This window comes from Acanthochromis polyacanthus, chromosome 5, assembly GCF_021347895.1.
Source record: "Acanthochromis polyacanthus isolate Apoly-LR-REF ecotype Palm Island chromosome 5, KAUST_Apoly_ChrSc, whole genome shotgun sequence".
Classification (NCBI taxonomy): domain Eukaryota; kingdom Metazoa; phylum Chordata; class Actinopteri; family Pomacentridae; genus Acanthochromis; species Acanthochromis polyacanthus.
This window is the reverse complement of record NC_067117.1, coordinates 30,154,241-30,177,490: the sequence shown is the minus strand read 5'-3', so window position 1 is coordinate 30,177,490 and position 23,250 is coordinate 30,154,241. Positions and strand designations below refer to the sequence as shown.

Below are 23,250 nucleotides of genomic sequence, written 5' to 3'. Positions count from 1 at the left end.
CATCTCTGTTGGAAGTAAAGAAAAACAGGAAAATTATGCTTGTTTTTCTACCATTTCTGTACATTCCAGAGAAATGGTTTAGCAACCAGAAGGAACACAGAGAGGCAGGATGTTGCTGCTATAAAGTCTTAACGTGCACCATGAAAAACAGTTTGGCGAAAGTCATGTCACTTTTCGAAGGGACGCTCATGCAGCTGCCGGTTTCAATTGGGGAAATTCTAAACATAAAACGAAAGCACATTTGACTTTGTGTAAACCACAATTATATTGATGTCTTGATCCCAAATGAAAACCTAAATCGCCAACGATACGGAGAACTGAAGTTCAGGTCGGGCCTCGCTGGCTGCTCACTTTTATTTGAGGCTTTTAGGAGCAAACAAGGATTTAGTTTCTGCAGATAAGGATCCATTTGTTGCTGCGTAAATCAAACCTGTGACCTTTTCACTTACGGGTCCTGAGGCCACCCTGACTGCTGGAGGGAATACAAACACTCTGGTTTTATTGATGTGATGTTGTAGTTTTGCACGGAAAGCATGCAACATTTTTAAAATCTGCAGGTAATGCAGTAAATGACTATTCTAGATGGAAACAGCTGATTTTTAATAGAATATCTCCATAGGGGTACAGAGGAACATTTCCAGCAACCATCACTCCTGTGTTCTAATGCTACATTGTGTTAGCTAATGGTGGTGAAAGGCTCATTGATGATTAGAAAACCCTTGTGCAGTTATGTTAGCACATGAATGAAAGTGTGAGTTTTCATGGAAAACAGAAAATTGTCTGGGTGAGCCCAAACTTTTGAATGTATTTATCTCCTAAACTCACAAGGAGAAATTTGTCAAGCTGGGGTTTTTCCACTGCTTTCACAAACTCATTAGCCTTTTTACAGTGTGCGAAGGACAAAAAAATAAATAAATAAAAATAAACAGCAGATTTTCTCCGGTACATAAAACTGCATCTTTGATCTGGTAATGAAGGCTGCTGTGAGTCAGTCAGTAAATCAGCTCATAGGACAATTAGTCTAAATAGAGACGTGACATCGAACATTAAAGTTGCTCTGAATGAAAAGGGAGAACAAACAAGAGAGGATGACGCGCAACAGAGGATGTGAGTCAAAGTGGAAGCCACAGTGCTGCGACCACATGCTTTACATCTGGCTTAATACACTCAAATATAGATATTTATGCTTTTAAACACAAACAGTGTTTCACTTAGCTTATATTTCATGTCCACATCAAAGAAAGTCAAATAATTCAATCAGAAAATGAATCATTTTCTTAAGGAGAATGTCTGATTTGACAAAACCAAATGATGTTTATTTAGTACTAATCAGTATTTTTAGCATTTTTTTTATTGATATAATAAGGAAAACATGTTAACCAACTTATTTATTAGATTAAAATATGCCAATACTGAATTGTTTCTTTTATTAAAGCTTCACAAAACTGGACTGAAACAACTAGAACACATCAAGTATTGCTATTTCTCTACTCAGTTAAAAAGCTGGTTCTTTCATAATCAAATTAGTTTAAGATTTTTATAGTATAATTCTGTAGTGTCTGCTGTCTGATTTTATGCTATTTTATTAAACTGAGAATGTTTGTATCTGCTCAAGAACTGCAAACGAGAATCTTTTTATGGCTAAATGTGGCAGATTCTCAGAAACGAATTGAACAAACTCTTTTATTTGTAAAATCTGCTCTTAGCGCTTATATTTTGCAGCCACAGCTCTAAGACAAAGTGAGGCAATGTTAAAAAAGTGACTTAAATGACAAAACAGGACTTGCACATACTCAAAAATCCTTTTTTTCAAAATTTAATCAATATTGTTTTGTTGCTTAACCAAAACCACACCATGCCATGGACATAAATGCAATTCCTCTGCAGATCTGATGTTTCATTACAACTTGTAAAATGTTTTTAAAAACTAATCAGTAGTTTATTAATGTCATTTCTGGGAGACGGAGATTAATTAATCTACTGCAAAGTACTTAAAATGCAGATATTGTTCTTAGATTCAATGTCCAGTTATCACTTTTACTATATGGATTATAATGTATCATTTTACATTACAACAGCGATGAGTGACAGTGTAAAGGAAAAACCTGAACCCTTGACTGACTGCTGCCTCTGTTCTGCTGTTGGAGATATTTTTGGTTCATGTGGTTTGGAAATGGTTTGATGAAATGTGAATCATTTCCTGTGACCTTTGCAATCAGCGGATCTCAAATCAGTCGAATATTTGAAGCAGATTTATGACGGATGTGTCAGACGGCAGTCACCCAATAAAGAAGGAACTTCTTTGGTATAATGATGCTGCATCCAGTAGAGTTCCAGAGATTTAGAGAATCAATGCCAATGAAGCTGTTCTGGGAACAGGCAATGCCCCAACAGCTTAATAATGCACTTTATGCAGGTTTTAACTTTAATTTGTCAATAAATCTTCCAGAAAATTCATTTGAGAAACCATTTTTGGATGTAATAACACAATGGAAATCTTATAAATTCATGCAGTAAATATTATTTCATCATAATGCAGAATAGGTTCATATTTAATGCATCTTGCATGCACTCTGTAAAAATAATATTTTATTTTGCAGAATTTTTTCATATTTTTGAAAAACACAAAAATCAATTCAATTACAAAAAAGACTTTGAATTGTTTTCCACTTCAAATTTTAGTCCTTTTTTAAAGAAAGTGAGATTTGTTTTCCATAAAAATGAATTTGTCTTGAAACTTTTGTAATTTTCATTTCATTTTAATGTGAGAAAATGCTAAAATGAGCGTGAATATTGTAAATATATTTGTGTGATTATATAGATTTAGCCACAATTCACATAAAAAGAATGATTTTTTTCTGTCATTTTCTATAAATTTGTTTGTTAAATGAGAAATATCTTGTATAATTCTAGAACTTTTCAGAACAAATATGTTGAATAAATGTGTTTTTTTAGTCAGTGTATGATATCTGTAAGCACTGGTAATCTGTCAAAATACAGGTTTTATCATCATATCATGTATCTATTAATCTGTCACTATATATAAATATTATTTTACTGTATATTACCTGTCATTTCATTGTTTTGTTTTGTTTTTACATGTAGCTAACCTTTCAATAAAACATTAAAAGTCTAAAAAAAAATACAACAATCTTGGATTAAAGTGTGTCTAGAAAATGTATATTAATTCAGAAAAATTGTGGTATCTTCATGAGATGCCTATTTTCTTTATTTTTCACCGCCCTGGCTGCCTGAATACCAGTGTTATTTTACCGTTTTTATTTTACAGTGGACAGTAGCCAATATCGTGACAGTGATCATTAAAATTCTGAAACCTTTTTGTTTGTCTGTGCATGTTTTTTCCCATTAAAGAAGAGAACTGGATGACTCATCCAACATATTTCTACCTAACAGTGACTGTCCTAGGAAGAATTGTAATAATTCATAGAAGTGGGTTTACTTCCTGTTTATGCTTAAATTTGTCTTAAACATGACGCCCTGCTTACTTGTCGTCTTACCCAAAAAGGCACAACAAATCCGTCGCAGGAACCTGGCAGTGCTTTAATCAGCTTCTGCTCCTCTGCAGCTGTTTTTCTTTCCCCTCTCACGGTGGTCAAATTAGCTTGACCGACTGCCCACATTTCACAGAAAACAATGCTGCCCGGTGCAGGAAGGGGGATAATAAAAGAAAAACAACAACAAAAAAAAACAAACATGAGAGCAACGATAGATAGAGGCAGGAGGAGGGAGGGAGGGGGGCTAAAGATCAGGCTGCAAATGTGGAACCACTTAGGCTCCGAGAGCCTTTAAAGGGTTAAAGATGGCTATGGGAGAAGTGGAGCTCGTTTATCGCAAATTTGACAGTGGTAGTTAAATGTTGAGCTCTCCCTCCGATCTGCCAGTCTGGGGAGGCAAGAGGAGGCTCTCAGCTCTGCTCACCTCGACTCTCCGGTGCTCCTCTTTTGTTGTTTATGGTCTCCCACCTCCTCGTCTTCAGCCCTAAATCATCTGAAACAGGACAAAGGAGAAGAGGGTTTCTTCCTCTGTCTTCCCTCTCCTCTTGCTGCCCTGGGCCCCGAAAGATTACCTCTCTATCCTAAACCCACTGTCTTTTCCCCCTTTCTTCCTCTTTGCGCCTCACCGTGGAACTTCTCAAACCTGCCACCCTCTGGAGTCCTTGCAGATGTCCGCAGCCTGGCGCTGAACCGGGCGCTTGCCAGCAGCCCAGATGCATTCGCGACTCCTTGTGATGTCCTTGATATGTGAGGTGATCAGGATGGGGTCCGGCGGCATGCAGAAGCAAAGCGGTGAGTAAACCGCCGAAACAGCATGAGGAGGTTTTTTTTAGGGGTTGTACCGTAGAAGCGAGATGTTCTGCAGTATCTAAAGGCAGATTTCTTTGCAAAATTGAATTGCTCTGTCCCACATTTGCATGAAAACAAACATACGCAAGATGTAAACCTGCAAAAACTGCCATTATTGAATGGACGAGACAGTCTGGAGTTGTAAAAATTAGCAGAATTTCTTATTTATAGCTACCACATGGTTCTACTAGAGAGCAGGTGTTGGTTAAAAAAATAAAAAAGACGCAGTTTTCAGTGATTCAATGGGTATTATCATAAAGTATTTGATAATAAATGCATAAAATAAACAGTGTTCCACCAGAATAACAGCAATTCGTCTGGTTTAATTAAAAATAATTCATAAAAACTCAGGAATTAGTGATATTTCATATTATTTCTTCTACTAGCACATTACTTTGCACTGTCTTTTGCACATTTATTCCTTATTATCATAAATTATGCACCTTTACATCAGTACTCTTTTTTTTTTGCACATTATTGTTGCACATTTTCATTTATTACTAAAAGTATAACGTGTGATCAACTGGATGCCTTTCATTTCCCCAAGAGGATGAGTAAAGCATCCTTCTATCCAGACATCTATTAGCTTTTCCTTCCAAACAAACAGCTGACTTATTTTGTCACTCTTTGCCGATCTCTGCGCCACCAGTGTTTGGGAAACTCTCCTCAGAATTGTGAGTTTTTATGAGATAATTCAGTCCTGACCGCAGCCTCATGGTGTCATACCGGTGTCTGGAATTTCCTCAGGAATTTGGGACTAATAGAGGGATCCGGACTCAATTACGCCGTCATTTTAGCTACCGACGTTTCCCCCCAGTGAGGTGAGACGTTAGATAGTGATTGCAGGGGCTGCATGAAGCCGTCGCTGATTCTCATCCAGGATAACTGCTTGTGGCAGCACGATTATGTCAGCTCACGCTTGCAAAAGGGCCGAGCTTTCAAAGTATGAATTTCAAGCATTCTTAGAGCAACCTTCAAGGTATTCAGCAGCTCACATGTGTTGCATTTAAGAAAAGGAAGGGAAAGTGCTGTGCAAAACAACCCAGAATAACAGCTTGTAAAAGCACGATTATGTCAGTTCAAGCTTAAGAAAGGGTTGATACAGCTTTAAAAACTCAAAAAATATGAATTTCAGACATTCTTAGAGCAAAATTCAAGGTATTCAGGAGCTCACAGGAAAAATAAGGGGAAACAATGTGCAAAATGACTTGCAAAGTCAAAGTTAAGATAAGAATCTAATATTAGGTGTGCACATCTTTGCTAAAGTACAGTTCTAAAATGTCTTCTGGTGTAACAGTGTGTAAACAGTGCTGCCAGACAAGTCAGGCAAGTCAAAGCAATAAAAAAAAAAATGTTTAAAAAAATGGAACAAATGCGTGTTGCAGTGTGCACAGTTGTATAAAATTCTGCTTTTATGTTGTCCAAAGTGATGACTCAGTCCTGGATTGAGACGTTTGATGCTAATCGATGAGAACAGGCTGAAGGTGGATCCGGTTTATGGGTCTGAGGGGTCAAATGTTAGCTGTGGGAACGACAGCGTGACCCGCTGTCAGAATTCATTTCTTCACACCGAGGAGATTTCATTCTTCCCTTCCCCCCTTCTTCTTTTTCCTCCCTTTCTTCATTTACCGCCCATATCTTCTCACTCCTGCCACCCTTTGGCCCTCATCTGGACCTGGCTGCTCAAGCTGTTAAAACACAGACAGAGACTGGAAGGGCTGAGAAGTGTTTGAGAGAGAAAGCTGAACTCCAGAGGTCAGGAGGCTGAAGCCATTATTACATCCATTAGTGCTGAACGTATTTCTGTACGGTTACTGTAGGTAATTGTGAGCACCTGTGGAAAGAGGAAAGAGGAAAGATGCTTCCCTGCAGTGAGTACAGAGATAAAGCCAAGCGCTGCCAGTCTGCTGCTCTGCCACGTACACCTCGAACACAGCCATCAAATCGATGCTACGTTACAATAATATAAACAGAAAAGATGAAGCATGACACTAATTTACCAACAAATCCACTCTAATTAGCATGTGTAAGTGCTGAAAGGGTGAAATTTGGCTCAAGTACCAGGTGAAAAATTCATTTTCTGCACATGCTTTAAGCTTTATCTTGGGGAATTTGAGTTTCACAGCATTTAAGACATAATTTTGTAGGAAAACGTCATAAAAATAAGCACTGTGGGAGTTATTTTAACTATATAGATGTATTTGTATTTACACCTGGTGGATCGCTCATGCTGAGCGCAGATTTAAAGAGGCCTATTTGTGAGGAGTAATTGTAATCAGGTTCAGGTGTTGCTGCTGGTGTAAGCATGTAAATTTAACTGTGCTCCTGTTCGGGTCCCGGGGCAGTAACATATTTTGTTTTTTTTACTCTATTATAAATCACCCATTCTTCTGCAGCTGGACTTAAACTGAAAATGTTTGAAGTTAAACACAGAAATCTGCGTGCATGTTAGCTTGCTTGCCTTGAACATTAGAAAGTGCCACCTAGTATAAAGTACTGTTTGTTTGCACCACTTGTAGGCACATGTAAGTCTCAGTAATTTGTCACTGTGCTTGGAGAACCTTTCAGGATGACGAATCGCAAAGAAATAAGCAAGCATTTAAAAGAAATTTAACAACATTTAAAAAAAAAAAGACACTCAGGAGTCTAAAATAGTAAAAACTAAATAAATAAAAACACGTCATGCTTGCATTATAGGGTCGATTTTATTTACAATCAACAAACAAATCTGCTGAGCCATTTGGGATTCATCAGAGGTTGTGTGACAGAAAACAATCGTAGCCGTGCAACAAGATCTCCATGAGTATTGATTAGCTTTCTGCGAAACAGCATTATTGCATCGACAAGAAAAATAGTGATCAAGCATGCAGACAGCAAGGAAAAGTTATTATTGCTTTTAAATTTGCTTTTACTAAACAGATTACAGTGCAGATAATGACACAAAATGAGGAAGGAGAGAGATGAGAGATGGCAGGCTTTGAAGAAAAGAAAATGATCAGGGAGTGGTTGTTGTGTTTGATTTGAGACTTCAGCACCTGCTGTTCCTTCTTAATGTTCTTTTCTTCTGGGAGCTACTTAATGAAGTTCAGTTGAGGTGTGAAGAAACAGTGGAAGCACGAGAATTAACGCAGCTTGTTTAGGATCATCATTTCAAGTCGTAACACAAATCCACCAAATCAAAGGCTGGAGAAAAGGGGGAAAAAAATGCAGTACATCTTTAACCCAACTGCTATCAATCGTCTGGACATCCGCACAGCTTGAGCTGCTTTAACACGTCACTCCACCTGGCGCGTTTTTTGTGTTAATGTATACATCGTGTTGCATTGTGGAGACTTTGGCTCCATCTACAGAAGCAGAGGCGGCAACTGCTGTACGTTACGGAGAAAAATCCACCTTAAACTGGAATTCTTGCTATTTCCACTCCCAGTAAATGCACCTGAACTCACCTTTACTGGCAAGTTTAGAATCAGACTCACCATCTGGGCATAATATGCAGCTTAGAAAATGCATCCTTCCATCTCTTTATATGTAGAATATCTGATAATCTTATTTAAACTTGTGGCATTCTAATCACATTTTAACATAAATGAAGATATTAATATTTCAAATCACAGAATCTCAGCCCATACAAATAAGATTTGTGACATATAAGTAAGAATCGCTGCTGGAAACTACGTAGGATTCATTAAAGTGATCAAACGTGCTGATTCACTGAGAGTAACATTCACTGCTGCATTGCATTTGTTGGTTTCGCCTTTATAAAAACACATCGTTACATCTTACATTGGCGCTTTCTTGGTGTCTCCATCACTGAAATTAGAAAATATTGCTTCTATTCAACCATCTTCATACCTTCCTTTTAGTGAATCCACTTTTAGGGTGGAAGTCTCTTTTTAAGTGCTACCATGTTTCCCTGAAAACCCCAACAGAGCGTCTTCCACCTGGTGCTTGTTAGAAGCCCAAGGCAATCCCATGCGAGGTCAAAGGTCGCCGTTTTTACCCTACCTAAACCTGCCGCTCCTCTAAAAGTCCCGTAAGCCTGCAGATCGATAGCATATGTGTAGAGAAACTGGTTTTAAGACAATGGGTCGGGACCTCAGCGGGTCCCAAAGCTCAGTGAAAATGAGTTACTCTGGTTAAATATACTCTGCAGTGGACGCCTCTTTACATAGGTACCATCATTTCATCTACATTTACTTCTTTAGGAGGGGCAAATTTAGTTTTTAGTATTTCCTAAACCTGCTATGACTGATTGGAGAATCATTAAAAATACAGGTTTGAAGGCTCAGTGTGATAAAACTGATCAAATCTATGAGTTTAAACTGCATTGCTGTTGTTCTTCAAGCCATTAGATGTAAGAATTAAAGCCAAAACACTTGGAATAGACCAACTATTATGGCCGATATTTAGCAGTTTCCCAATCATCAGTATTTTTATTGACTGATTACTGATAAATTAAATGCAATACTTCAGGTCTCAGGACTCTGTGGCTTCAGAAATATCTCTAAAGCAACAAAATCTTAACAAGAAACACAAACTGTTTCCACAAACCAGGAAATTAGCTTCTCTCATAGTGGCTACGGCTACGCTAACTGGCTGTGGCTAAAAGGCAGTTAGATTAACTCGAAACAGAGTCTTGAATAAAACAATTATTATAATAATGGTTCCTTAGTGGACAATAAAAGTGACAGAACAATGAAAGATTACGAAAATAGAGAAGAATGTAACTGCAGGAGAAAAACGGATCAGTTTCATAAATAGAAGAGACCGTTTAATCACTCCTATTTCTATTTTACGTATTCAGCTACAGTCATCCTTATAAATGAAGAAGTCTTGTCAAGAATGACAGGTTCTCTGATATCACATGCTGATAAAACGTTACATTTAGCCCAAAAAAATCTGCATCAGTCAATAACTACTAAGCATCATATCCTTGCATTCTTAATGGTAATATGGCAAAAAGCCATTTATATTGAGTTTTGTCATTATTATTATAAACTTGGAGGTGTAAAGTGAAAGCTGTTTACATTTACTTCTGCCATTTCCCAACCCTTCTCACTACTAGATTGCCTCCCAGCTTTACAAGACAGTAAAAATTTTTACTGAACGTTTTTTTCTCGGGGAAATAACAGCCGTCTGGCAAAATCTTTGTATAGCCCCGCCCCCACCCTGCTTCCAAGTGAACCAATCAGAATGGGCGGCTGTCTGTCAGTCTGCCAGGTTTGTTTACTTTTTACAGCTGCTCCTGCTAAACTCTAACATGCCCAAATCATGAACAGAACTCTTCAAATGTTCTGCTGTTGACTGTAAGATAAATTGCGTTTTAATCCAGCTAAATTCTCAATAAAACTGTTCTTTGTTTACATATTTTTCTGTTTCTGTTTTCAGATAATGGAATGAGTGTTAAATAGTGACTGAAATGCAGGTCATTAAGACGACAACAGTCACTTTACTATGCTATTTCCAAGCACTGAGGCTCCAAATAGTTGATTTTACAGCTGTGTTGTTTCCATGTTTAAATGACCGCTCACTGAGACAAAATTAAAAGCCATAGAAAGTCCTGGTCTTACACACTTTTTCACATCGACGTGGGCTGTCATCTGGTTCGCTGTTTTGTGCTGCGCTGTTAATCATGGACACAGAGAGAGTTTTATTCCTGAAGGGGACAGCAGCAGCTCGACTACATTTAAAGCTGCACACACTGAAAAGCTCATTTAGAACAGAACTAAGACCAAGTTATGGTGGAACCAACCATCTTTTTGGTCTTGTTTTGTTTTGTTTTTTGAGTTGAACAATTGAAAAACGCTTGAAAATTGTTAAATCTTCACCAGTTTGCTGAAAACTGGCGTGATATGAAAGCTGATGTGCCTGCTGTAGTACCCGAGTGTGTGGATTCACGAGGGCTCAAATTAATGTATAAAGAGGAGGAATGTGAACTCTACTGTAATATCACATGGTTCTTAGAAAAACAGTACAAAAAAAGTTAAAAGTAGACTTAGAATTGTGTCTTATTAGCAATTTGATCAACTGCTTAGTCAATGACTCCCTGTATGGTACAATACAGTGTTTATACTACAACAAAAAGAGAGGAAACCATTTCTTCTTGATCCTATTCATGCTTGGTCTGCGTGCATCTTGTTGAGCAGGACACTTTGGTTTACATATCATAAATTTTGTGATAAACTATGATTCAGTCCCTTAAAAAAGAACAAAAAAAATTCCACATATATTTGACAATCTGACAGTTGGACAGGTAGCAGGAATACACCTCAAAGCCAGCGAGTTCATTGGGTCAGTGTTTGGTTTTGGTTTCTCCTCTAGTGTGTTTGTACACTTCATAATCTCTCAGACATCAGCTGCCTGACAAAGGTAGTAAAATATGCTGTGATGCTGTTTCCTTTGACTTTGTGGTTGCATTTCTGGTCAAATAGGTCGGTACAAGTCCAAAGGCTCCTCAGGTGTAGCTTGTTTTTGACAAAATCAGGAGATAAAATCAGTTTATTCTTTGTTGTCCTTAATTTCCTACAATCCTGTTTGTATATAATGCGTTTTCAGAGTTTTTTTTAATCAGCTCAGTTCTAAAACCTAAGAATATCAGGGTCATTGTTGTGGAGTCCATTCAGGGTTTTAAAAAGCACCTGCATGTTAGTTGAACCCAATTTTCATCAAAGTTAGTTGAAAGTTAGTCAAAGGTTCAGTCTGTTTGCTGCTAAACTTACAGGTGTTGTCAGTGTATTTATTAACAGCTGTTTGTCAGAAAATCAATTACCCTGTTTCTGGGATCAAAAATGTATTGAGTTAATTAGTATTCCTAATAGTAGCTGTATAATATATGTTTTTTTTTTTTTTTTTTTTACAGGGTTAGGGCTATTAATTCTGAACTGTGAACTTTATGATATCTTGTCTTTAACCATACACTACCAGTCAAAAGTTTGGATAATGTTTTTTTTTTTTTCTATTTACATGAAGATGCTCATTAAAGGCCCACGACCCTAGTGAGGATACAGCGGTGTATAGAGAATGGATGGATGGATGCTCATTAAAGGCATCAAAACTATGAATGGGTAATAGTAATTTTTAAAAAAGTGTGAAAAAAGTGAAAATATATTTTATATTTTAGATTCCTCAGAGTAGCCACCCTTTGCTTTGATTACTGTTTTGCACACTCTTGGCATTGTCTCAATAAGATTCATGAGGTAGTCTCCTGAAATGGTTTTCATTTCACAGGTGTGCCTTGTTAGGGTTAATTTGAGGAATTTCTTGCCTTCTTAATGGGGTTGAGACCATCAGTTGTGTTATGCAGAAGTCAGGCTGGTACACAGTTGACGGCCCTATTTGACAACAATCCACAGTATGGCAAGAAGCAATCAGCTAAGTAAAGAGAAACAACAGTCCATCATTACTTTAAGAACTGAAGGTCAGTCAGTCCAGAAAATAGCAAAAACTTTGAATGTATCCCCAAGTGCAGTCACAAAAACCATCAGGCGCTACAATGACACGGTCTCACATGAGGACCGCCCCAGGAAAGGAGAACCAAGAGTCACCTCTGCTGCTGAGGAGAAGTTCATCTGAGTCACCAGCCTCAGAAATCGCAAGTTAACAGCACCTCAGATTAGAGCCCAGATAAATTCCACACAGAGTTCTAGTAGCAGACACATCTCTCCATCAACTGTTCAGAGGAGACTGAACCAATCAGGCCTTTATGGTCAAATAGCTGCTAAGAAACCACTACTAAGGAAAAGCAACAAGCAGAAGAGATTTGTTTGGGCCAAGAAACTCAAGAAATGGACATTAGACCAGAAAAAAATCTGTGCTTTGGTTTGATGAGTCCAAATTTGAGATCTTTGATTCCACCCGCTATGTCTTTGTGCAACGCAGATAAGGTGAACAGATGGTCTCTACATGCGTGGTTCCCACCATGAAGCATGGAGGAGGAGGTGTGAAGGTCTGGAGGTGCTTTGCTAGTGGCATTGTTGAGGATTTATTCAAAACTGAAGGCACGCTGAACCAGCATGGCTATCGTAACATCCTGCAGCGACATGCCATCCCATCCGTTGTGAGTTTAGTTGGAACATTTACTTTTAACAGGACAATGACCCCAACACACCTCCAGGCTGTGTAAGGGCTATTTGACCAAGAAGAAGAGTGATGGAGTGCTGCGTCAGATAGCCTGTCTACCTAAATGAGATGATTTGGGATGAGATGGACCACAGAGTGAAGGCGAAAGGGCCAACAACTGCTCAGGATCTCTGGGAACTCCTTCAAGACTGTTGGAAAACCATTTCAGGAGGCTACCTCATGAAGCTCATCATGTGCAAAGCAGTAATCAAAGGATGGCTATTTTGAAGAATCTAAAATATAAAACATGTTTTCATGTTTTCATTTTGTGTACTACATAATTCCATATGTGTTCATTCATAGTTTAGATGCCTTCAATGAGAATCTACAATGTAAATAGTCATGAAAATAAAGAAAAAAAAACGTTAAATGAGATGGTGTTTTTTTTACCATTATAAGAGGCATTTTAAAATCAGAATGGTTTGCTTTCTCATGCTGTTTTTCACAGCTTATACATCATTTGATCTTAAGATATGTATTTGGCCAATGCTGGCAGTACATTCATATCTTTCTCTGAAAAAATTCTACTCAGTGTTGATGGACAGATTGACTGTGAAGTGTTTTTATCTTTTACTGGACTTTCTCTAAAAAACCTGACAACTGTTCCGTCAGTGTAAAGTTTTCCTAAGTGAAGGGAAATTCCTGTTTTACCACCATTGCATCTAATCAGATCATTAAAAATCATGAAGCAGGATGTTATTTGAGTGAGTTCATTAAATTAACTTGTTGTTTCCTCCATTCCTCCATTCTCCAGGCAAATTTACAACCTACTTAAATAAGCACACATTGTATTCTAGTCTGTTGAGGCTTCCTAAACTGGTATTTCTGGTCTTTTTGTGATGAATTTCTCCCTTTATGATCAGTTGTCTACAAAATAGCAGCTCTAAAGTGAATTCTTTACCTGTTTTTTCCAATGCTGATGTTAGTTAAACAGGTTGTTTTCACTTTTTTTCTATTTGATGAATTACTTTCACATCAGAAGAGCTGCTATGGAAACTTAAAAAAAAGTCAGTGAAATGAAGTTGCAGAGGTTAAGTGTCTGGTAAAAGGATTATTCAGCTCCTACAATTCAACAATTCTACAATTTCATTTGGCAGACGTTTTTGTCCAAAACGACGTACAACACAAGCAAGAATTCAGACATAAGGAAAAACCTGTAGTAAGTGCAAAAAGTGCGATTGGTCAAAGGTTGCAGAAGAATTGCCAACCCCCTCCCCACCACCACCACCACCACCACCACCCCCACCACCCCCACCCCCCACCCCCAACCCCTTTTTTATTTTTTTTTTTAATCTTTGTCAGCGCTAAATAAATGCTGGGTTTTGGACCACCTGACTTATTCTACCCCGAAGGTGGAGTCAGATTAAGTGCCAAGGTGTTCTCTGAACAATTGAGTCTTCAATTGTCTTTAAAAGTAGAAAGGGACTCAGCAGAATGCACAGAGTTTGGTAGTTTGCTCCACCATTTGGAAACAACAGAGGAGAAGAGTCTGGCTAGAGATATCGAGGGTTTTGGACCACCTGACTTATTCTACCCCTAAGGTGGAGTCAGATTAAGTGCCTAGGTGTTCTCTGAACAATTGAATCTTCAATTGTCTCTTAAAAGTAGTAAGGGACTCAGCAGAACGCACAGAGTTTGGGAGATTGTTCCATCATTTGGGAACAACAGAGGAAAAGAGTCTGGCTAGAGATATCAAGCCATGCTGGGCTGGAAACACCAGGCGTCTCTCACATGCAGAGCGAAGTGGGCGTGAAGGGGAGTAGACCTGGATCAGGGAATCCAGGTAGGCTGGGGTCGTTCTTGTAAATGTTTTGTAAGCCAGGAGGAGAGTTTTGAATTTGATTCTGGCTGCAACTGGAAGCCAGTGAAGGGAGATGACATCACAAGAGCCTGAACCAGAAGTTGTGTGGCCTGTTGGGTCAGGAAGGATCTGATCTTCCTGATGTTGTGGAAGTTTTTCATCAAGATTCAAACTCAAACACACACTCAAACACGAGTCTGCAGCACATATAGCAGATTTTCTATCCCTCACCAGTTGTTATAAGTCAGACAGATTGGTTTTATGGGAATAATATCTGCATTTTTTGTTTTGTCTTTTTTGAATACTGTCTTTTCCAATTATGTTATTTCAACTTATAAATAAGGATTTTGTGTAATATGAACAATAATTTACCCTTTCTGTGACCATCCTTATTTCCATTTGTGACATACAAGCATTTGATTTCTAATTTTTGACTTTGAATTTGCATCCTATATTACACTTTTCTGATATTTTTAGCACACCTTCAAGAGAAAGACACAACACATTTGAGTGCATACTGTATTTCCCGTTGTATTTTAAATGTTTGAAGCGAGTAGATTTCCATTATTTGAATAATTCTCACTTTGGTACAACTAATATGTTGTTTTTGCTCCAGATTTATAAGCATCCACCTGGTACGCAAAGTAAACAGGAACATCTATGATGACGATTTTACTCGTAAATCGTAGTTTTGATGTTAAAAAAAAGCAGTTAATGTGTCTCATTTCTTTAAATTGCTCTTCATCCCATCGTTAGAGAATCATAAAGCCGGAGGAATTTGTCAATCGGGCAAACCGCTAATGGTTATACGAGCAAGTAAACAAGTCTATAAACGAGCAAACGAGTAAATAAATGCGTATTTTATTGAGGAGTCTATAATGATGCAGCTTGTAAGGTTGAACATTTCTCACTTTGCAGAGGCCTGAAAAGCACGTGACCTTCATGACCCCAGTCTGCGGACTCATTACATTTTCTCAGCCTTTTTCAGAATTGACTGAGCTTTCCACATCTTCGGACTCACAACACACACACCTACAGACAGACACACACACTCCAGGAGGACGCCGGCAGTCGGCCACAGGTATTTTGCGAGGATCAGAGTGCGATTGCTCAGACTCACGCACTCGTCCTCCAGATTCAATCCGTCTTTCCAGATCCCTCCTTATCCCCATCGGATTGGAAGCATTCCTGCTCCGTCTGCTGAGTCTCGTGTGTGTTTAAGAGCAGACATCATCGCTTTAGCCATAATGCGAGACTTACTTTGGCTTAGACTTTAGGCCTGACTGTCATAGCCCACTCTAGCTTCATTTTTGAGAGGATATTTTAACTACCATGCTAATTTAGCATTTCAATTAAGCTGCGAAATAGAATGAGCCAAGTCAGTAATGTCTTAAAATCCCTTTTTAAAACATTTCCTGATTTTGCACAAGCTTTAATTTTCTTGAAATGCCTTTTTTTTATTCTATTTATTCTATCTTTCTTCTGTTCCTACCATTGACTGGTATTTTTTAGGTCTTCTGTTTATTACATCTACTGTTCCTTCTCTACATTGGTTTTCATATAATTCACGTTTTGCCCGCTTTCGAACTTGATGTTTCCGATGTGAAGCACTTTGTAACGTGTGTTTTGAAAAGTGCTCATAAATAAGCTTCTTAAATCCTATTTACCAAACTATGATGTCATATCCTGTTTTCCCATCGAAGGTTTTCTGCATTTTTTTTGTGTCATTGGACAGTTTAAACTGCTGCAAAACGTTGAAACAGTGCCATCCCTTCCTCTCTGTTTACCTGTATTTTACCTCCACAGTTAAAAACTTTATATAAATAAAGTTTAGTGTTGTTATTATTCGACTAAAAACATTGCTTAAATTGTCATTTGAAGCAGTTATATATTTTGGAGAGTATTCCATGAACAGATAAACAGTTATGATTGTTGTTCAGCTGATTTGGTGTCAGTTTTTTTTTTAAATTAAGAGAAAAACTGCAACCAACAATCTAGAGTGACTGAAGCATCAAGAAATCAGGATTACACTACCAAGACATGAAAAATTAAACCTCTTGGCAGCTTATGAACCTCATTTTCTGTGTCATTTTATTGGATATTCTTTTTAATTTAACTAGCTATAAGTTTAATAGACCTGCTATTATTTTGGCAGGCAGTGTTACATCAAAGCTAACACTGGTGCACCACAACAGAAGGTCCGAAAGAGTACATGCACCATAACAAAGTCAAGAAAATGCATAAAATAGAGTATCTACTAGCTCTATATGATGGAATTTTTTTTTGCATTTTTGGAGAAAATTCAACTTTACAGTCTGCTCTGGTGTTAAAAGTGAAACTCTGGCTACATGTGAACTCTTTCCTGCCTGCAGCATCTACACATGCTCAGAGCTCAGCGGTGGATTATTTTTTCACACCGTTCAGAAATTCTCCCTGATATCTGGAGGATTTGAGGCGTCTCTTTGTCTCCTATATGAATGGCTCTGACCTAATCGACTGTCTCCTGCAGCTCACAGAGAGACATCAGAGGACTGCCGGAGCTGTCTGGAGTGTTCCCGCGACAACGGCTGCGTCCGTTGCCCCGAGAGACTCTTCCTGTTCCTGCAGAGGGATGGGATTTCTCACCACGGAACCTGCCTTCACGCCTGCCCGGCTGGACACTACGGCCAGAGAGGGAAGGACATCAACCGCTGCATGAGTATGTTTCTTATAAACCTGCAGAAATCTGATGAAAATAAATCATGAATCTTGTGGTGATATTAACCCTGATTCGACTGTCTCAAGGCCCAAACTAGCGATTACGAACCGCCAGAACCCACAAACACTGTTGAGTTTACGCCGTTCTTCTTTTTTTGAGACGCCTAATTCATTCCAGAAACATGCTGTCCCAATAAAAGAAAGATAAACTTCACCTCGCAGTGCATAGTTTTTGTCTCATTCACTAAAAAAAAGTCTATTTGACTCAAGAGATGCCAGGAAGCTCTCGGAAAGAGGACGCGAGAAGTTTCGGTTTTGTTTTCCCACCACTGCTGGCATCTGTAATTAAAATATTTTCTGAAATAACCTGACCTTAGATAAACAAACACAGAATACAGGTTATGTATCAATATTCAGAGGTGGATTGGAAGCTGGTGTATTCTCATCGGAGCTTCTGCATTGAAATTTGAAGCTGTTTGAACGACAGTATCTCAGGAACAGTTAAACATAAAAGCCTGAAATTTTCACCATTATTCCTCATGTCATTGATTCAGAATCTGCAATATTGGACAAATACAACAAAGATTTTGTGATTATGGGCAAACAAATTTAAGCCGTAATGAAAAGTTGCTCCTGAAAGCAACATCTGTAATAAAAATATTTCCTGACAAAAACGAACAGGAATACAGGTTCTGGGCAAATATGCAGAGGTGGATTGGGAGCTGTTATATTCAAAAGCTCATTGTTGCATCTGGATATTTGTGCTGGATGGATGTAGTTTACACACAAAACAAATGCACAAGTTATGATGGCTTGATAGAAGAAATATCTGAAGGTAAGGAGCTCAGACAGCATCCCTAAACGGCCAAAATACTGCTTCAGGTACTCACAAACCAAACAGTATCCCTGTTTCATGAGTTACTTAGATGTTCTCTAATCCACCACCTCCAGTGTTGAAGCTTAAACAGCTTACTTCTAACCAATAAAACTCATATCAAAAAATGTATAAAGTACCTCTTTTTTCCCCAAACTTGACATCCTATTGGTTCAGTTTGCTGTCTGTCACTTCTATGTCCCGCCTCTTTCAACAGGATGTCTAAAATGTTATTTAAGAAGTTAAGATGCTGTTTCCTGTTTTTCGACCAATGTGTTTTTTGCAGAATTTTGGCCACTGTACAGTTTAAACTGTTGCAAAATGTTCAAACAGCTCCCTCCTTCCACTCTGTTCACCTATGTGTTCACCCCCTGCAACTAAAATCTGAGTGAAAACAGCCACATCATTTACTCCAGGAGTCACAATGACAACAAATAGACCAAAAAGCAGTGTTTTGTGGAGTTTGTGACCAGCATGTGATGGCGTCTTCCTGTCAGAGTGCCGCTCTGTGGACTGCGATCATTGCTTCAGTCGAGACTTCTGCACCAAATGTAAACCTGGTTTCCAGCTGCACAAAGGCAAATGTCTGAGCCGCTGCCCAGAGGGAACCTTCGCCCATCAATCGGACTGCCTCGGTAAGTCACACTTTTAAGTATTCAGTCACTTGAAAATAAGTAACGTGACTTTTGCTAAGTACTTCGGCTGTGGTTAATCTCCAAACCTGCTACTTGTGATGCTTCTTTGTGTTGCTCACCTGCAGCCGATGCAGATAATTGGAGCCCATTTTAACGACAGACTAAAGACAGACAGTTTTTTTCTATTTTGCAAAGCATGAATCTGTTTGTTTCAAATTTCACTCATCTTGACAGAAGCTAGTCTAACAGTTCACTCATAAATTCTATCAAATTGCACCTACATGTCTGAATATCTAAGGCTACGTTCACACTGCAGGCTAAAGTGACCCAAATCTGATTATTTTGCCCCTATGCGACCTGTATCTGATCTTTTCATGACAGTGTGAACGACACAGATCCGATTTTTTCAAATGCGATCCAGGCCACTTGGATATGTGGTCCTAATTCTGATAGGTATCGGATCTTTTGTCATGAGGCTTCAGTCTGAACGGCCAAGTCACATTTATCCGACCTATACGTCATTGGTACAAGCCAAACGTCACTATTCTGTGTTCAAGCAAAACACGTCTTCGGGCTGCCGAAGACGTGTGTCTTACCTTGAGAGTGTTAAAAAGAGGCGCGCACATATGTAGGTAAAGGTCGCCCTTGTCATTCAAAAATTCTGAACGAAGTCCGCATCTGTGAAGCCTCTCACATCACTATCCCACCACTCCTGGCTGCGACTTCGCACCCACACAGTTCTCTGGACAGACGTTGCTGCCACTGCCCCACAAAACACCAGGGCCAAAATCCTGGCTCTCTTCCTTCTTGACCTTCTCCTTAAAACGATTAACTTATAAATACAGCCATGGCCATAAGTTTGGACACAAGTACCATGACGCTTGTGAATCTTAGAAAATACCACAAAATTGTCACTTACAATATAAATACCAGTCATAGCCATCAACCAAAATGAAATACAGATATTTCCAGTGCATAAATTTGATGTTTGACAGCAAATAGTATATGAAAAACTTTCATCAGTCAATGACAAAATTTGTGCAACAATTTGCAGTTAATATTCCAATGTCAATATGTGCTGTCAAACATCAAATTTATGCACTGGAAATATCTGTATTTCATTTTGGTTGATGGCTATGACTGGTAAGTGACAATTTTGTGGTATTTTCTAAGATTCACAAGTGCCATGGTACTTGTGTCCAAACTTATGGCCATGGCTGTATGCTGTCTCCGGCTGGACAACAACTGTAAAATGGCCAGACATGCTCTACTGTTAGCGTCCATGTTTACTTCTGTAAACAATGAACACACTCTCTGCGTGTGTCGTTGTTGTGTCCTCTTCTGCGCATGTGGGACACTTTTGGGTCGTGTGAGGTTCACACAGGAGATCTCATACAAGTCGCATTTAATTGGAAATGTGAACAAACTCGCAAAAAAATCGGATTTCACAAAAAATCTGAATTGAGCATTAAGTCCTGCAGTGTGAACGTAGACATAGTTATTCCATCTCAAACAAGAAAAGCACTCAGAGAACACAGTGCTCCGCCAAGGCTGCTCAGTGGTATCATTTCTGACGACTGAAAACTTGACAAAATTTGTGGTAGAAATCACGGCATCACAGAATGAGGCCATTTAATAATGATGTACCCACAAACAATATTACCGTACACTGAGCACAGACATGTATTGTGCATGTGTACATTATGTACAGATATCGAACCAGGTGACCTAAATATGCAGTGGGCAGCGGGAATTGATGGGAAACACCTCCACAATTTAATCAATTGTTCCTTGTATCATTTCTGACAGATAAGTCCCGATAAGTCCACAGCGGTTGATTTGTAGTATGATCGTAATCATGTGATCATCAGCAGGCAACTGACATAGTGTTCACTTGTCATAGTAACAGTGACGCCGTAGTGCTGTCTCACAATGATACAGAAATCTTTATCAAATCCGTGGATCCAGACTATCAGCCGCATCACTGCCAACATCTAATCAATTGGTCCTTGTGTCATTTCTGACCGTCCCTGAAACTTTCATCCAAATCCATTAGTCCATTGTTGAATAATGTTGCTAACAGCCAAACATATAGACGGACAGACAAACAGACAGACGGACGGACGAACGTACGCTGATCGTCACATAACTCCACCCTGCCTTGGCAGAGTAATCATCTTCTGCACTATCTCTGATTTGCTCCAAACGTTTATATCATATTTTATCATATTTTAGACTGATCTGTCAAGTACTTTTCGAGGTAAGTTTTGAAGCAGAATTGCCCATCAACCCACTTTCAGCACAGTGTTTTTCAACATTAAAATTTGAGGCTTTTTGAACGAAAATTTATCAGGATCTGAGTTATTAGATTAGACAAGTAGATCAAATAATTTGAGAAGAAGGTAATTTTAACCTTTAAACTTTGTCCAGGTGGTTATATGTAACCCTGTCTCTTATTTATGAGGGTTTAAGAGCATTTTGCACATCATATCCTGGTTTCAGAATCTTGGTTAATCATTGTTACCAGCTTGGAGAACACTGAATCTTCAAAAACATGGAGCAAAAGTGGAATTATACAGCATGTAAACACCTTATCCAGGTTTCTAAATTTCTGTCCGCTTTCAAGTGTGCAGATGCAGATATAAAAGCTGAATAATAAATGGTATATCAGTGGACTACATGCTGAAAAAAGGGAGTAATGCTAATGTATTCCTGCTGACCAGACCTATAGGAACCATTGCTAGCACTGTTGTAGCTTCCGGGCAGCCAGAAACTAAAGAGGATTCATCCTCACTGTGATGACTTAAGAGAGTCACTGTCACAAAGACCAGATGTGGAAGAAAAAAGGTAACCTGGGAACCTGGATAATGTCAGAATCATGTATACAGGGAGATACATAACCAGGTGTGTCTAATGTAAACTCCATGTTCTGCAGTAATCCAAGATAAGGATCAAAAACACAACTTCCAACATACTTTTAATGAACATTTTTGTGTTTAAATTGCTGTATTAAGTTACTGTCTGATATAAAGCGGGTGCACTGAAAGTTCACTGACCTCAGCTGGCTATAAAATGTAGGTTGCATCAGCTAATCTGAGAGGCTTAATCAATAGCAGGCCTGTTCCTGCAAACTCTTCTGCTTTTATCTGGCTCTTTGGCTGCATCTGTGCAGTATTTCACGTGTGAATGTTTGAGTATCTGTGGTTTGTGGCTGACTTTAGTCAAATAATCCGATTAAGTAAAAAAACTGCACCTGCAGGAGAAACAAATGCTTCACTTGAATCAAATATTTCTCAGGGAGCGGCAATAATGAAAATTTTATGTGTTTTTGAATCGTTGGCACGTTTGTTCTACAAAATTTTGCCTTGAAATATTTCAGATACCGTCCTCACCTGGTTCTGCGAACACTCAAAGACTCCATTTTCTTTCTCTTCGTCTATTTCTCGGCTAAATAGTTTCTGATGGGGCCAACATGTGATTCGCATTAAAAGTCCTGAGAGACCCTTTTAGAATTTATCTTCATATCTCGCTGTGTATCAACCCTCCCTTCTAACTAAGTGAGATCTATCGTGGAGCTCGCTCATCATCCCACGCCGCTCTGCCGTCCACCTGCAGCATCTGCAGCTACTGTTGTTTTCTTGGCATCCGAACCACATCTGGTTTTCATGGCGATGTTACGGTTTCATGTCTGACTGCTGGTACACACCTCGAGCAAATGCAGAAGAAAAAAAAGAGAAGATGGAAAGGGTCACTGGAAATTTCTTCATTTGGAATCTGAAGATGATAATCGTGATTACGGAGAAATGTTGGCCGAGGCCGAGCTGCTTTTCCGTTTGTGGAAAATCTTGCGGTGGCTGATTGTGTCGGTGACATCACTCATCGGCTGCCAGTCACTACAACTGCAAATGTCCTGTGCATTAATGCTTCAGCTGGCATTCATCTGCCTTGAATCACAGCAACGTGGCTGCCAGGGCTCGAAAGAAAACATTAGTCTTCATATATTGTTCCTACGTTATGGCCATGAATGATTGTTTTATCTTCGTTTATCTTGGTCAATCTCTTTAATCTGAGAGCACATTCGGCCTGCCAACTTCCTCCAGCACAACATAAATACTGATTAGTGTGGCCGATATTTGACATTTTTCCAATTTTCAATATCTGTATTTTTCTTGACTGAGTATCGATAAATTAAATATTCTACTTCAGGTCTGGTGCAGCCTCCTCTCTCTGTATTTCGTCACTCTGTGCTCTCAAAAATGTCTCTCAAGCAGCAAAAACTGAACAAACACAAACCAGGAAATTAGCTTCTCTTACGGTGGCTAAGGCTATGCTGGTGGCTAAGTTAGAAGGCAGAGATTAACCTGAAACAGAATCTGGAAAACAGTAACTAATAATGCTTTAAGATCTGGAACTTAGTGGACAATAAAAGTGATAGAACACTGAAAGGTTAAGAAAACAGTAAGGAACATAGACACAACTCAGTCGATTCCACATAAATAAATTAGATAATTTAATCTGTCCTATTTCTATTTTACATATTCAGTTATATTCACCCTTATTAATAAAGAGGTGTGACAGATTCTCTGCTATAACACGCTGTTAAAGTATACAGTGAATGTATATTGGTTCCAAATATCGTTATTGGCCTTTCTTGGTAACCAACTATTGCCATAGGTATTGATCATATTGCTTGAGCTCGAATAAGTAATCTTTCAGTTTTTCCACATAGCAAGGTCAAGACTTTATAATGCCATATAATAA

At 38.7% G+C, this 23,250-nt stretch overlaps 1 protein-coding gene across 1 annotated transcript in view; it reads left to right on the top strand.

Moving 5' to 3' along the window:
- Window positions 1-3,923: 3,923 nt before the first annotated feature.
- The window catches only part of rspo4 (R-spondin 4), a 52,411-nt gene continuing 33,084 nt past the window's right edge, over window positions 3,924-23,250 (top strand). The window contains exons 1-3 of the mRNA XM_051948526.1: window positions 3,924-4,307; window positions 16,793-16,981; window positions 18,352-18,489. Of these exons, the coding sequence (XP_051804486.1) occupies window positions 4,229-4,307; window positions 16,793-16,981; window positions 18,352-18,489 (406 nt within the window). The 5' untranslated portion in view covers window positions 3,924-4,228. The remainder of the gene's footprint in view (window positions 4,308-16,792; window positions 16,982-18,351; window positions 18,490-23,250) is intronic.